The sequence below is a fragment of the Pistacia vera genome, unplaced genomic scaffold, assembly GCF_008641045.1.
Source record: "Pistacia vera cultivar Batoury unplaced genomic scaffold, PisVer_v2 Contig78, whole genome shotgun sequence".
Lineage (NCBI taxonomy): Eukaryota > Viridiplantae > Streptophyta > Magnoliopsida > Sapindales > Anacardiaceae > Pistacia > Pistacia vera.
This window is the reverse complement of record NW_022196645.1, coordinates 1,801,705-1,818,245: the sequence shown is the minus strand read 5'-3', so window position 1 is coordinate 1,818,245 and position 16,541 is coordinate 1,801,705. Positions and strand designations below refer to the sequence as shown.

At 34.8% G+C, this 16,541-nt stretch overlaps 2 protein-coding genes across 2 annotated transcripts; both read right to left on the bottom strand.

The window, feature by feature from the left end:
* Nucleotides 1-359: 359 nt before the first annotated feature.
* On the bottom strand, nucleotides 360-7,793 carry LOC116116639 (putative disease resistance RPP13-like protein 1). Its single transcript, XM_031402695.1, has 2 exons — nucleotides 7,473-7,793; nucleotides 360-2,900 (listed from the first exon to the last, which is right to left on the bottom strand). Exons 1-2 carry the CDS (start codon nucleotides 7,791-7,793, stop codon nucleotides 360-362), a joined length of 2,862 nt encoding a protein of 953 aa, XP_031258555.1.
* A 4,688-nt stretch (nucleotides 7,794-12,481) lies between these two features.
* Nucleotides 12,482-15,522, bottom strand: LOC116116638 (probable disease resistance protein RF9). The gene is given in 2 exon segments (XM_031402694.1): nucleotides 12,482-12,625; nucleotides 12,736-15,522. Coding segments are annotated over 2 exon segments (2,793 nt in total). The 3' UTR covers nucleotides 12,482-12,619.
* Nucleotides 15,523-16,541: the final 1,019 nt, after the last annotated feature.

Sequence of the window (16,541 nt, the reverse complement as noted above, 5' to 3'; positions counted from 1 at the left end):
TCTAACTCCTGCAAATATGGTTCAATAAAATTTACTAGTTTATAGAATAGGTAGACATACATATTGTAACAAATATTAGATAGTTCACCACCTATATGAATTTTTGAAATCCACCCATTTTAGAAAATAGAAAGTAATATCAGTGTGAAAATCATATGACTATGCATTTAAATTTCGTCAAAAAGATTGGATGATGAGTTTGGAAGATCTTATTTTATCTCCAGCAAAATTATAGCCATGTATATATACTTGAAAATTAGATGAATGATAATGAAACATAACAAAAGATTGAAACAATTTCTTAAGTATTAACTACAATAATATAGAAATAAAGGAATCGAAATAATCACCTGTGGTCCTTAGGCAATACCGATTTGCTTCCCTCTCTCCACATACTTAAAATTAATCATAATCTTAGGAATAAGAGAGATCTTGTCCCAATCCTGTCCGTAGCGATTATCGTAACGCGCTTTCAACAAAGGACACCAACTGATATTCAATTCATTCAACGTTGCAACCTGAAGAATGTGATCTGGTAATGCCTTCAATTTGGGACAATGTACAAGTGATAAAGAACGAAGACAAGGCATGATTGTAGAATCACAAAATTCTTCCCATATCGCATTAGTTGTCGCTTCCCATTCTTCCCATTTCTCCATGTTGACAAATCTTAGAGCCTTCAATTTAGGGAAGGCAATAAATAATGAATGTGGCGAATTGACGACGCTCTCTCTTCCCAAAAATTCATTATCCACTTTTTTCACGTGCATACTTGTTATAGAAAGTGACTCGAGGGATGACAATTCTCCCAACGAAGGCAAATGGTCTAAGTTCATGCATTCATGGAGATTTAACATTCTCAGCTTCCTTAATGACATTACCCATTTGGGTGAGATTGTCTTGCCCTTGTAGCCTCTAATCTCTAATCTCTCTAAAGTTGAAGGTGGCTGTAAGACTTCAAGAACATTTTCATCCTTATTTGCCGTCTCTTCTTCTGTATCTTTCTCGAAATTTAGATACAAATGAAGGAGGTTTTTCTTGTTCTTAAGTGGTTTTTCTTTCCCAGGATCAACCTTTTCTGTCACATCTCCCAACTTTCTTATACTTAGAGACCCTTGGAGATAGACAAAATTCTCCAAGCATTTAAGGCTACATGCATTGCTAGCATTGACACCACCACTAACAACAAATTCTTTTAATGTACGAAGACAAGTTAATCTTTCCATTCCTTTGGGCATGTAATTCAATGAAGTCTCATCATTTACCACATGCCTTAGATTTATCAACTTTTCCATCCCCTGAGGTAATTTGTTGAGATTGATGCATTGACTGATCTCCAAGGTCTGTAAATCATACAACTCACATAAATCCTCGGGTAATTCTGATATCTTTAGCAAGGAAAAATTAAGATATCTCAAATGGATCAATTTTCCTATCTTCGTTGATGGAATGTTAACAATTGAATCCTCATACAAAAGTTTTCCACTAATATCTAATGCTCTTAATAGCAACAGTTTATCAAAGACTTCCTGTGGCACTGATGAAGAGTTTGTTACCTCACCTTGAACCAAGAGACTGCGCAATTTTGTAAAGCCAAGTATAGAGTTGGGAAATGAGGCTTCCTTACTAAGCATCAACATTGATTGACGAACTTTGTCTTGATAATCGGGATTTGGGCTTGGTTGTTCGTCACCATTGACTTCCATTGCCAAACATTCATGCTTAGTGATAAGTTTGAGAAAATTGTACGCTATCCCATGCATCTTACAACTTATGATACCACCGTCATCGTCTATATCAAACTCTTGAAAAAAAGAGCGTGTTACTAAGTAGTCAAAAAATTCTTGACCCATTAGTTCCATCTCTTTATTGTTTTCTGATCCAAGGTAACCTTGTGCCATCCATAATTTAATTAACTGATCTTTGTTTATCAGGTAATTTTGGGGAAAGATGGCACAATATGAGAGACATCTTTTTACCATGGAAGGTAAATTGATATAACTCAACAAGAAGAAAGGAATGCCAGTCTCAAACTCTTCATCAACTTTCCACATCTCACTGTTTAATATACTTTGCCACTCTAATGTGGTTCTTTTAGAGCACAAGAAACTCCCCATCACTTTTAGGGCGAGAGGCAAGCCCTTGCATTTATCTACAACTTGTTTAACAAAGGGTTCTAACTCTTCACATTGTTTCGGCAACTTATTAAAAAATGCAAACCGTCTAAACAATGATTGACATTCCTCATCAGATAATTCCTTAACAGTGAGAATGTCAGCCGCCTTCATTATTCGTGAAATTGACTCCTTCTGTGTAGTGATCAAAATCTTACTTTCAGAATGACAATTCTCTAGACAATAATGAAGGGGTTTCCACCTGTTGTAATCTTCTATTTGCACATCGTCTAAGACAAGAAGAATTCTTCTTCCAATAATGAGTTTGCATAGATGTTGTAGAAGAGACCCTAAATCTACAAATGCAGGCGTTGCACCTTCTAAAGCTGCAACAATTGCTTTGGCGATCTTGAGCTCATCAAAAATATTTGATGCAGAAACCCATATTTTTTTCTCAAATGTACTTGCTATCTTATCATTTTCATAAACAACTTTAACGAGAGATGTCTTTCCAGTTCCTCTCATCCCTACAAGTGAGATGATATGAGGACCTTTTTGTTTGTCACTACGACTCTCACACAACATACCTATTAGCTTTTGCTTAAGCTCAATTTGACCAATCATCTCAGACTCATCAACCAAGGATATGCATTGGAATGGCTCAGGCTTCTCAACACTCCTCTTCACAGTAAAACCAAACATATTTTTCGCTGTGGCAATACTGCGTAGCCTGCTGTTTAAATCTTTTATCAAGGAAGCTACTTTTTCATTGGGTATACGTAACACCTGGGAAAAGTTTGAGGAAAAATAATTGAAAATGGACACCAACACCATTAATTACTCAAAATTAATCTCTCAACTACATAACTACTCATAAGAAAAACCTTTTAATACAAATTAATGTTTAAATTCCTTTTTTCCCTAATTATACTCATAAGAAAAAGCTTCAAGGCCATATCTTTCTCTTCACATACACTAACAACATTGGCAAAGTCATTCTCTAGGAGTAGCAATATCTACTAGCGTTGAGATTAGATGAAAACTTGTATACTTGGCTATTATGAGGAGTGTGGGAGTGTTGCAATGAAACCATTATCATCACTATAGATGTAGGCCATTTGACGAAACCACAGATATCATTGTGCTGATTTATGTGTTCTCCTTGTATTTATAACTCTTATATATTGCCAACTGTTTGTAATCTTGGATTATTGTTTTAAGCTTGGGATCCTTGGTTAGCATCCACACATCAAGTGTTTGATAAATTGTTTTTTGCACTATCAATTGTCCTAACTGACATTTAAATTCTGTCTATATCAATTTTCCTAACAATCATTTCATTTATCTAATAAAGTAACTAGTTTATGTAAATTAATTTATATAATATAATAACTAATTTATATGAATGAACTTATAATATAAAATTAGTAACTTATGAATTAGCTAATATTAAAAAATTATAGATTTATGAATCAATTATTAATTAATTTTTTTTCCATTAGCAATAGGATGCACCACATCCTATTTGATTGAACTGAAGTTTTTGTGTATTTTATTTTTCTCGTTAAAGATTGCAACATTCACCTAATGAATTACATATCTATTTCAAATTGAATATCATAAAAGTAAATCTTTTAAAATTTACTTTTATGATTATATCTATAAATTACGAGTGGTGTTATTTAATTCCCACCCAACTCTTTCTAAGCCTCAAAATCAATTAGAGAAAATAAAAATTTTAGTTTATTCCAAAATTGCCCTTTTCTATTCCTTCTTAATTTCTCTACTTTCCTATTCCTTCTTATTTCTTCAAGACAATAATTGAATGTTGTGCTAAATCAAATTATTTATCATTAAATTATTAATAATTTGATGAAATAAGAAAACAAGTTCAAGTGGTTTACTTCAAGCCAAAAGTTACAGACAAAGAAGATGAAAGCAGATGTAAAAGGTCTTGAAACAGATTATTAAAAGTTCTAAATTCTAAAATCCATAAAACTAATTTAGTAAATAAACCAGAAACAGGAAAAACAGTATAATTGAATTAAATAAATAGATTGTGATACTAGAATTATAGAATCTTTAAAAGTATCAAAAACTAGAAAAACTTGTTAAAGGTTATGATATAAATAGTACTTTTTGGTAATTTGCATATATAATATATATTTTGAAATTTTGAAAAATTAATAATGGGAAAGAGTTATGGTGAGGCTTGAATAACAATTCATGGAATATTCATATTTGTCACACTTATGAGTTGTGTGTGTGCAACAGTTATATATGCACACTTGTTGTCAACATCTTATGATTTGGCTTGTTTCATTTGTTTTGTGTGTGTGCACATCAGTTATGCGTGCACACTGATTGTCAAACTTATGTTTTGGATTGTTTCGTTTAGAGTGTGTGTGCACAACAGTTTGTGCTTACACTCTTGCTTCAGACATTTGTAACCCAACATGAGTTGCATGTCTGATAAAGTGAAAAATATATTTTTTATCTTTGTCTCTCACATTTTATGACATTTTTACATGTGTCATAGTATCCTTAAGTGGTCCTAGGGATTAAAGTTTTTTTTTCCAATTTGTTTTGTGGTCCAAACCAAAAGAAGTAAGACTTTCCTTATTTGGATAAACATGGGTCAGCCCCTTGTTGGTTGAGATGACACTATAGTGTTGAGCAAGAAACTCTACATTATATAATACACTTTCTTGCGTGTATGAATCTTACATTTTGATATTTTATTTTATTGTACTCTGAAATTTCTTAGAGTATTCTTTCTCTTAAGGTTCATAGGTTCATTTTCATTTTGTGCCAAAACCTCACCATAGACTTGATAGCTCTTGGAACATGGTTCCTTTATTGATGCTGGAGCGTGGCGTCAGTGTTTGAAGCTTAGTGGTTCACAAGTTGTTCTCAAGTGTTTTCTTGACATGAAGAATGTCCAAAGAGTTATTACATTAAGGATTCAAAGTATGGTATTAAGTGTAAAGTTGAACAAAGAGTTATTTTTACTATATCTTAGATCAACTTTGACCTATACCTTGTAATGTGTTTTTAACTTAGTGAATTGCTTCAGACAAGGTCCCAAGGATGAAGGCTAAAAGTGGATTTAGCTAAACCATGCATATAGTTGTGTTTTTTATTTTTCACACTTGTGTTTGATGTGGTTAATTTGGAAATATCTTAACCAACTTGGTAATAATGCCGCTATACTTAAAATGGGTAACTATACACTAAAGCAAGTTAAATCTATAACTCTCTCCCCAACACAACTCTTAATTAAAAAAAAAAAAAAAAAAGGATCAATTAGCAACCAACTAATAGATTAAATAAGCCCCCACTTTTTATTAAAATTTATAATGACAAATTTAACCCTATATAAAAATTATTAAAATTAACTTTAATTTCTTATTCTTTAAAAGCACTTTTGACACCCCACTATTATTTCATAAACCCTAATTTCTTTTGAGAGAATGAATAATAAAGATAGGAATTGAAATATGATATTGTTTGTGGTCACATATAAATATATTGTTATTAAATTCTTCAAAGTATTGGTAGCTACTTTAATCTATATAATTTTTGTATTGTTTAACTCTATTATGTTCTTGGGAATATTTGTAAGGAATTTTTAGCTCTAATTTTTTAGAACTTTCAATTTGATTATCTAGAATTTTGTTTTAGGAATAACCGTGGTTGTTAGGGGTGTGCTAAAGAATCGGCCAGAATTGGAATCGACGGGTACCCGAGTTTCTAGTTCCAATTCCTACTCAAAATTGACCCTCACAAGGTAGGTTTTGGTTCTAGAAATCATGAACCGGCTGGTTCTAGTTCTGGTTTTGGTTCCACCATGTAGAAACCGGGAACCGAAACCAAAACTGGGAATAGGAATCGATCAAGTACCCGAGCAGGAATCAGGACTAAATTATAATTTGTGTAAACTGTTGGGTGTATTTGTAATTTTTAGAGGGTTTATTTGTCATCTTTTAAAAAGTTGGGATAATTAAAATTGACCTTGGTACCCGAAACTGGAACCGGAACTTATGTTTCAGGTTTTGGTTTAGATTCCAAATCCAAGGAACTAGGCGATTTTGCTTCCGGTTCTTACTCAAAACCGACCCTCACAAAGTAGGTTCTAATTCTAGAAATCGGGAACCAGCTGGTTTCGGTTCTGGTTTCGATTCTACCCAATAGGAACCGGAAACCAGAATCGATCAGGTACCCAAGTAGGAGCTGGGACTACAACGTAATGTTTGTAAATATTGGGGGTGTATTTGTAAATTTTAAAGGATTCATTTGTCAATTTTTAAAAGTAGGGTAATTTAAATTAACCTTGGTGCCTAGAACTAGAACCAGAATCTATGTTTTAAGTTTCGGGTCTAGTTCCAAATCGAAGGAATCGGGCGGTTCTAGTTTCAATTCTGATTCCTTTGAATTTGGACGGGTACCCAAACGCGCACACCGCTAGTGGTAGCAGGTGTATAGCATAAGTGAAGGGAATGAAATGTTAACCCTCTTTTAAAATTTAAAAAAAAATATATATATATATTGGATAAGGGCATTTATGAATTTTGTGGGTGCTATAGAAAAAATATTTAGTTTTCAAACTTTGAAATGAGGTGTTTTTAAAAATGAGGCTTTTTCAGTCCGATAGTGGGGGTGCCAAAGCCTAACTGCCAATAACTCCAGTTAAAAAAAAAAAAGAAGTATTTGTGCCTAGCCTACAAAGCCCCTAGCCCGTTCATGTTTGGGCTTAGGCGTGGTATAGTCCATTTGTGTCGTGTCTATCGGGTTGATCTGCGCCTTAAATTTAAAATCGTGTTTGGCTGGCCCAATATAATTCACTGTTCATAATGGGGTGGCCTAGTGCAATAGGCCAAGTGGGCCTAAAAGAAATAGGTCCGGTTGGCATTATACAACTCGTTTGACATGTTTATGGAAAGTTATCTAATCACTCTCTTTTTCTGAAAAAAAAAAATGTATATACTCAATTAAAAGAAACATAATATTCAAAATTTATATAATTTATAAAAAGTATTTAAAATAAAATATAAACAAAAAACAAAAAATTATAAATGCCATAAATTAATAATCGATTATAAAACGTTGAAATAATAAAACTATTTTAGTATTAATCCTGGAACGACACTTATCATAATCTATATTGACATAATTGACCGTTCATTATTTACACAACTATATATACAACACTGATTAAGCATAAACTAACATTTGGTATTAATATACCAAACAAGCTCTTTATCTACCTCGTTGCATCGTCAGAATTTAATATGCAAAGAAGACAAATATATAAAATAAACTTGGAAATACTATTAAAACGCAAGACGAAAAACATACCTCATCAAACGCATCTTCCATATCATACAGTGTGTTTTTCAGCTCATGCAACCAAACCCTCACATTTTCTTCCTTCACTTGTCTTTGCTCAGCATCAATCACCACTTCTTTCATGTCTCGAAGATTGTTTTTGAGCTGCTGTACTTCGGGGTTGACGCCTGCTCCTTCTATCTTTTTTGTTAAAGATGAACTAGATAATTGTTCTAAGACCGCGGAAACAGTTGCATCCACCATGCTTAAAGATTGTAGCTGGGAGGTTGCATCCATCATGCCTAAAGATGGTAACTGGGAGGGTGGATCCCTTCTCAGCATTGTAGCCATATCAACTAGGCACACTCAAGTTAATGAGTTTATAAGAATGGGTAATCCTCTCACACAATAAAGTTTTTTAGGTGAAAAGTTAGACTCAAAAACCAATAAGTGATTATGTTGTGAAAATGCTGCCAATAGCTTCTGTTTGTTTATATTATATAGAAGAAGCCAAAGAATACTTGGGTAATGGGCAAAGTGAGTGCAAACCTTGCTTTGATTCCCCAGTGTTTCTTATTTATCTTTTGCTTTACACTTTCATATCTTGTTTTCTTTAAAGCCTCTGGGCCTAGCTAGATCATTATACATCCTTTTGACATTCCTTTCTGCCAGTTTCATTATTATTATTATTTTTTATGCAATTTATATAGAGAAATATACTTATGATAAATATGAGTTGAGAAACGATAAGAGGCCATCAAAATTTAATATTCTTAACGACAATAGTTAATTATATGATAAAGTCCCATCACCGAATTTTGTTGACGTTGTGGGACAATTTAATAAAACTAGTACATGTATGGTTAAGACGGAGACAAGAATTCAAGTGACAAGGGACAAAATCTGTAAAAAAAAAAGTAATTATAACTTAAAATTTTCTACTTAATGGTAAAAAATAATAACGTGGGAAATTGTTAAAAAATGTGTCTCTAGTGTTTATTATACTATATAGAAGAAGCCAAAGAATACTTCGGTAATAGGGAAAGTGAGTGAAACCTTACTTTGATACTGGTTTTGGTATTTATAATCTTTATATTTCTCCAAGCGATTCCAAAACTCTTCCCTTTTATCTTTAGGTTTTTGCTTTTACACTTTCATATCTTGTTTTTATAAAGCCTCGATCTGGGCCTAGCTAGATCATTATATATGTTTGGGACATTCTTTATTATTATTATTTTGGAATATATAAGAGAGTTATATGAATAAAATGTTTAGGCATACCGTGAATATTATTTCTAATAGGGATAATCACTGAAGCTCTTATTCGACCGATAGTTTCAGGATCCTAAAAGATTAATTGAGGTGCGCGTAAACTGTTCCGGACACTCTTAATCATCAAAAAATTAAAAATTAAAAATTAAAAAGTTTTATCTAGCTTTCATGATAAAATATCATAGCTTTTATTACAATCCCACTATCATGTTTAGATCCCTTAAAAAAATCCATTATTTTAGAGATCTAGTTATCGAGCAAACAATATATGTTATATTTTACTTTCGAATTCAATTGACTCTACTTTCTGTATCATTATAATTAAGTTATGTCCAATTTTAAGTAAAAATATTTTAGACTGCCTGTAGCATCCCAATCCTTGTTCTATTTCAAGAAGGTAGATATTGTCTTTTAAGGGAACATGGCATTTTGCTTGCACTTGAAGGCTGCAGCTACGTTAATTCATTAGAAAAAAAAAAGCCTCTAACAGTAACTCAGTCTGAATTCCTCAAAGGACAATTTGATCAAATCCTCAGCCACGTTCAACTTAAAGGAGGATTTTGAAGCAAAATCTTAGGCAAAGAATTCAACTCCAGATTCAATAGTAACTCATCAATCTTCATTTTTCTCTGAACTTTAGTATCAGCATTTATAAGGAAAAACTGACCCTTTATTTAAAACATGAATTAAAGTTCCAGCTTTTTCTATAATTAAAATTACATACGTTTCCCTTTATACTGGGGTATAATTGTCCGTTTACAGTATTGAGTCAGCAATTTGTTAAAGTTAATAGCAAATAACGCCACCAAATTTATGGCATACAGCCGTACAGCCGTGTAATGCCTTCTCAAGTTTAGGGAGTACTTGTGGCTATATAAATACCCAAATTAGGGTTGACTAAGCTCACAATTATACTGGGCGCCTCCGTTTTTTTTTTTTTTTTTTTTTCGTCTGGGCATCTAACGGAAGGGCTAATGATGGAAAACCCATCGGCGCTCCGTGAGGATATCTAATCTTCTTTGACTGATTCAAGGGTCAATAAGTATCTACTGGCTTGAGCGAATTTCTTTTAGGTAGACTTCTTAAACAATATATAGCATCTGTGAAGGTGTATTAATTTTTCGCACAAACAGCTATCAATTAAAGTATTGCATCCAAGAGTGGGTAATAGCCTGGTTAGCTAGTTATATAAAAGGATATGATCTGTTTACATGAAAACAAAGACCTCCAAAATCAAGATACGGAGAGATTAATTAACAAAATTCTTCATTGTGTAAGCACAATCTAAATTTAAGCTATTACATCGCTTTATAATTGATTCCAAATGACTCTAAAAAAAACTCTAATTCCTATTCTAATTGCATAATAGAATAATTGTAATTCGTATTTTAACTCTCAAAAGAACTCTAATTCTTATTCTAATTGCATAATAGAGTAATTATAATTCATATTTTAAAAGATGTCATAATTGTAAGATACCATACATATCTAATTCCTATAATCGAGTTCTTAATATTATGGCTCCGTTTGGTTCACAATTAGGTGTTTTTGGGAAAAGTTTTCTGAAAAAAGTAAAAAAAAAGTTGAATTGGGCGGGTATTACGATGTAGGATTTATAAATTAATAAAATACCCCCTATATTTGTTTATTTACAAAACACCCCCTATAATAAAATCTTAAAAGTTAACAAAAACACCCCCAACCCAATGTCAAATACGGACAACCGTCCACCACCGCCGGAGGGTGGCCGGGTTCACCCTATTAGCGCATGACCGACTGGATCTTGCCGGTCGTGCGCCGATATGGCCTTTGCCGACCAAATCCACGGTGGATCTGGCCGTCAACGGCCAGATCTGGCCGTATTTTCTCGTCAACGACGAATTGTTGATGGTCAACGACGACCGTTTGTTGGCCGTCGTTATAAACCGTTACGGCCAAAGATCTGGCCGTCAACGGCCAGATCTTTGGCCTTAGATTTGGCCTTTTCCGACCAGATCCACCGTGGATCTGACCGGAAAAGGCTATATCGGCGCACTACCGGCCAGATTCAGCCGGTAGTGCGCCATCCTAACAGATTCCGGCCATTTTCCGACAGTGGTGGCTGGAATCTGGTAAATATGAATTACTGGGGTGTTTTTGTAATTTAAAAAAAAATATTTAGGGGTATTTAATTAAATTATCAAATTTAAGGGGTTTAAAAAAAGTTGAATAATATTGGGAGTAGTATTCCCAAAAATCAAAGTTTTTGGGTATTTTACTGTTTAACTTTTTTGGGAATACTAAAAGTAGTATTCCCAATTGGCAACCAAACGGAGCCATATCTCTTGTAGTGAAATTTATTTAATCATGAACTTCCATTATGGCAAGACATGTCTTGGTCCTCCCCGTTACATAAGATCCAAGCACTCTCTTCGGAGTCGAGTGACTGATGTGTCTAAAAATCCGTTACTAAAAGTAGTAATGCTGAAAAATTGTCTCTAAAAATTCTTACAAAAAAACTTTTCTTAAAACAAAAGACATTTCTTTAGAAAGAAAGTAAATCATAAACTCCAAGTTTGAAAACAAAGCACTGGTCTAAAATCCTACAACCAAATCATAAGAAAATGTACATGTATAAAGTCCGCGGATAATAATCCTTCATGCCGTCAACACTGAAAACATTTAACATGAAATACGTACAAGTAGACTTTGCAAAAAGGGATCTGTACCAACGGATCGGCTCGTACCCGGGTAATTTTTAGAGGTACGGGTTAATATAGTTAAGACCCGTAAATTACCCGTATCCAACCCACCCCCTTTTTTTTACGGGTGGGCTGAGTGATACCCATGGTACCCACACAAAATAAAAGAAAAAATTCTTAAAGGAAAAAGCAATTACAAACTTGAGAGATTACTTCAATTCCCGCTCAATCTCGCCGATTCTTCATTCCCATTATAACTGATGAAATTTATAAAAGTGTCTTCACTTATTTGGAACCATGACTCGTTGAATTTGGTTGGTAGCAGGGCAGCCAAGGATGCATGGTGAAATGTGAACGTGATTTATCCTTTCTCAAGAGGCCTTCTTCCCTTCTCAGGAGCTTCAGATGCTTGTTTATTTTGGTATAGTATATTAGTATACCTTGTTTGGTTGCTTAGAAAATGCGGGAAAATAAGAGAAACTTTGAAAATCTGATAGTATAAGAGAGGTTTGATGGTCTGGAGAGAGGATAAAAATGAGATTGATTTATTGGGGAAAAAATCAACAGGAAATGTTTTCTCGATAAGAAAGTTGAAGAAAAGAGGGGAAAGCTTTTAGTTGTTAACCGTTAAACAAACTTTGAAAATCCAGGAAATCTACGTTCTCGAATTGGCCCCCCGCTTCAAAGTTTTCACCTTGACATTTTAACAAACATGATAAATGCATTATTGGTTTGCTTCGTAACAAACACTTAGAAACGGGTGACCCGTGGGTCCACAGTATCCGCATGACCCGGTATGGGTGGTGTATTTCCTTCACATTTTTTCCCCCATTTGGCCCGTATCCATGGTTACCCAACCCGCCCGTTTGCCAGGTCTACGTACAAGGTGTCCCAGTATAATGTGTTATAACATACTATTAAAAGAGAAAACAAAACAGAGTATTACAATATTAAGAGGGTAAACACATTATATATAATTGCAATGGGTGATGAAATATATAATTTAAGTTGATATACGTTGTAGACATTCATTATTATACAAATATTCATAATAGCCATATATAAAGTTAAAAATAAAATCCAAGCAGCAAATCACTGTGTAAATAACTTCAAATAAAAATATCGCAAACAATTTTCCATAATTTTAAAAGCATATCAACACCAATATGATCTTACACTAGATTGCGCATCGTCCACTCTAGACCCCTTGCCTCCAAGAGTTTTTCAATCCTAGGACACAAATAAGAAAATTAGGAAAAAAAAAAAACAATAATATATAATATTATATTAATTCACGCTTCTTCGGAATAAGATAATGCAAATTAGCTATAAAAACTCACCCATGGAGGATGTGTTTCCAAATTCTGTTCATTAATTATGTGCTGCTGCTCGCTGATGATTTCTTTGACTTTAGAAACAAATTCCTTTTTCATATTCGTTAACTTCAACTCCTTCAATGTGCTCAAGTTCTCCAGGCCTTCGGTCTTCTCCAGTTTCGGACAATATCTGATCTCTAATTCACTTAGCACAGGCATGGCTCCTTTCTCAATTGTCCACTCCTCCAGCTTCATAAGCACCCATATCTTCAAGACTCGAAGTTTAGGAAAATTTTCCCCTTTACAAATCATATTCTTCCCTGTGTAGGAATGAGCTAAAAGCCTCAGGATGTTAAGGTTCTTAAGCTTACCTAATTCTGGCATTGGGTCATCTTTTAGATTTGACACTGACAAGGTTAGGATCTTGAGAGATAGAGGAAGTTTGATTTCTTTAATCACACATGAAAACTATCCAAGTAAATACAATTCTGTGAGGTGAAGGAGCTTCTTAATGGAACCCAACTTGAGATTTGAAGGTTCACTATAATCATTTACGGATCTCAACCTCAGCGTTTGAAGATCGGTGAGGCTACAGATCCAGATAGATATAGCTTCAATTGATTTTGAATGGCATGTCAATCCCAATTTCTTAAGACTCTTCAAGCTATCCAACCAGTATCCTGGAGGCTTCTTAAATCCAATTAAAAGGCCCCATATGGTCTGAACGTTGTCAGGTAAAGAAACTCCTGACGATATTTTTTCCGGAAATTCAAAATGAATTTCGTTCATGTAGAGATGCCGAAGTTTCTTCGTCTTCCAGATGGACATTGGCAATGTGGTGATGTTCGTGTGCTTCACATCTAACGTCTCGAGGTCGGAAAGCTCACCAACTGAATCAGGAATTCCGTCCAGAAATGTCCATCTGAGACCCACATAAGTTAGAAGAGGAAGCTTCCCAAGTTCAGGAAGAACTGGTTTGTATACACCTTCAAGATCAAGCACTCTCAGCAATCCAAACCCTAATCTCTTCGATATCGTCTTGTTCAAAAACTCGCTTACTTCTTTTGCAGGTTTATCACTCTTTCTGGTTTTGAAAGATATAAAAGACCGTAGATATTCAATGTCCTTACTCGGAGGAGGGTTGTTTTTTATGTCAAAATGCTCGGCTAGCCGGCGGATATTCAAGTTTTTTGAAGTAGATGCAGAATCCGATTTTCTATGGATGTGAAAAAGTCCCTTCTCTTCAGCATCAGGACAGAAGGCGTCACGCAATGTAATTGGTATTCGACAAGTTTTAGCCGTTCCATCTAATCTCCGTTTCGCTACTTCAATCATGCTCCTAGCCTCCAGTTCTCCAAAATATTTTTTTACCTCATCTTCAGGGGCCGTTTGTTCTCCATCTGTACTACTTTTTTTCACCAATCCTTCAGCGACCCATAACTGAAGAATCCTTCTTACAGGAATCTCATATGATTTGGGAAAGAGACTTAAATAATGGAGACATGCCTTTAAATGAGGAGACAGATCCTTGTAGCCCAGAGCCCAAATTTGTGAAGTATCCAATTTACCCAAGGAAGATAACACATCTTCAGATATAGAGTGATCTGCATTCATATCCTGCAGTTTAAGGTCTCCCTTTTCCTCTCCTGCTGGCATGATTTTATCAATCTCTTGTGGCCATTCAGAAATATTGTTCAACTTTTTACTATACAACACTCCACCCAGCACGCATATTGCAAGAGGCAAACCACAACATTTTTTCCACAATGGTTTCCTGATAAACTTTTCCAGGTCTTCTTCACTGCTTTTATCCTGTTTCGCCTTCTTCAAGAACAACTTCCAACCGTCGTCTTCTTTTAGCAGATCGAGCTTGAGAAGAGCAACCGATAGACCGAAGCAGCGAGCAAGATAAGCGTCACGGGTAATAAGAATCACCCTGGAACCAGTGTTTGTATTTTTTGAAACGATCGTTTCAAGATTGTACCAAACATTGAGCGCATAGACATTATCCAACACTATCAGAAACCTCTTCCCATTTAACTTTTGATTAAGCTTAGTTCCCAAATTTTCAAGATCAGTCGATTCGTCTTCTTCCTTAACTTGTGAAACCTGTTTTAATATCTCCATGAAGACATTTCTCATCCCCAAATCTTGGAAAGCGTGAAGATCAACCCAAGCACGGCTTTCAAACTGTTGCTTTACAAATGAATTATCGAAAAATGTTTTCACTAGAGTAGTCTTGCCGGAGCCTGCTAAACCCACAACTGAGATCAAAAAATGATTTTCACTCGTTTTAAGAGTTAACTGACCTAATTTATTTAGTTTATCCTTTAGCCCAACAATATCATTGCCATCGTCCTTGTCCAAATATTTGAAAGCTCCACCCAGGCGCGTGTCGAGCTCCCAATCGATCTCTATCTTGTTATCAATATCATCGCCCCCACTCTTCTCGCTTTGAGTTGATGCAAATTCAGTATCTTCCCATTTGAGCCTTAAAAGTTCTCTTCCAAAGAATCTTACTTCTGGGTACCGCGCTGCATCAGCTTCTTGAAAACTGAAAATAATTCGGCTACCATTTGATGAATTTGGAAAAGCATGCTTGATAATCTCCCAAATATCAGGCGTCCGGACGTCGCGCAACACTACCAAATACCTCTTCTTGTGCAGCTCCTGTTGCAGTGACGACTCAAGAGGGAATTTTTTCTCTCCTTCGTTCCCTGTAACCTTTTTCAGTACATGTCTGAGAACTTTTTCTTTCGAAAATATCAGATAAACGAACCCAAACACGACAAGCAAATCGCTTCTTGACATCCTCTGTGTATAAGTCCGGACAACAGAGATTTATTAGCAGAATCTTCAACCACAAAAATGTGAAAAGGCGGATGAGGATTGACGATAAATTCGGCCAGCTCCTTTGCTCTACCCTCCACATCCAAACTATCGGATTTCTTCTCAGGATTATGAACATTGCCAGCGAACCTCTTCAATGATTCTTGAACATCCAACCTACTAAATAACTTTCCTTGAGACAATCACGGCCTTTCTGACATCTTTCACAAATTGATCCTTCTTACAATGAAAAACACCCTGTTTCTGAAACGCTGTTCCAAAGGGAAGGTGTCAATGGCGTCTCTGCCAGGTAAATAGCTTGTACAATCCAGTATTCAAGGCTCCAAAACCATCAACTTGCTCTTCGAGTTTTATTATTTCATCAAGTCTCTGGGGAATTGCTTGATGAAATTTGGGTCCATAATTTGTTTAATATTCTTCTAGCTTGTCTTTCAGACTATTCAGAATGGTTATTTTGCAGCCATGGATTCCTCAACTTCCTCGTTCCTTTACTGCATAAAATTACACCAATTTCATGAATAGAAGCTCATTTGTGAACAAGACAAACGGATTTAAAGAAACAAGGAAAGAAATTTTTTTATAGCTTTGTATGACCATTGCACGTGGATTTAAACTAAGCGGGAGTGTGGGGTTGCTCGTAGCTTCTCTTCTATCACTTGTTCCCCGATTTACTTTAAATGTGTTTGGTAAACACATTTCAAAAGTGATTATAAGAGAAAGTAGATTGCTCTATAATTTATTTTATTGAAAGACTTCGAAAGAAGTATTTTAGAGCTTATGGTTTCAAAAGTTGCTTTTAGAGGAGTTAATTAACAAAATACTCCAAAGTAAACTTAAATTCTAATTTTTTAATTAACAAATTTAAATAAAATAATAAAAAGATATTAAAAACAAATAAGCTAGATCTGGCCGACAATGTCGTTAACCACTATGGCGTTTTGCCACAACAGGTCTACTAACACTTTGCCGACCCGTTGTGG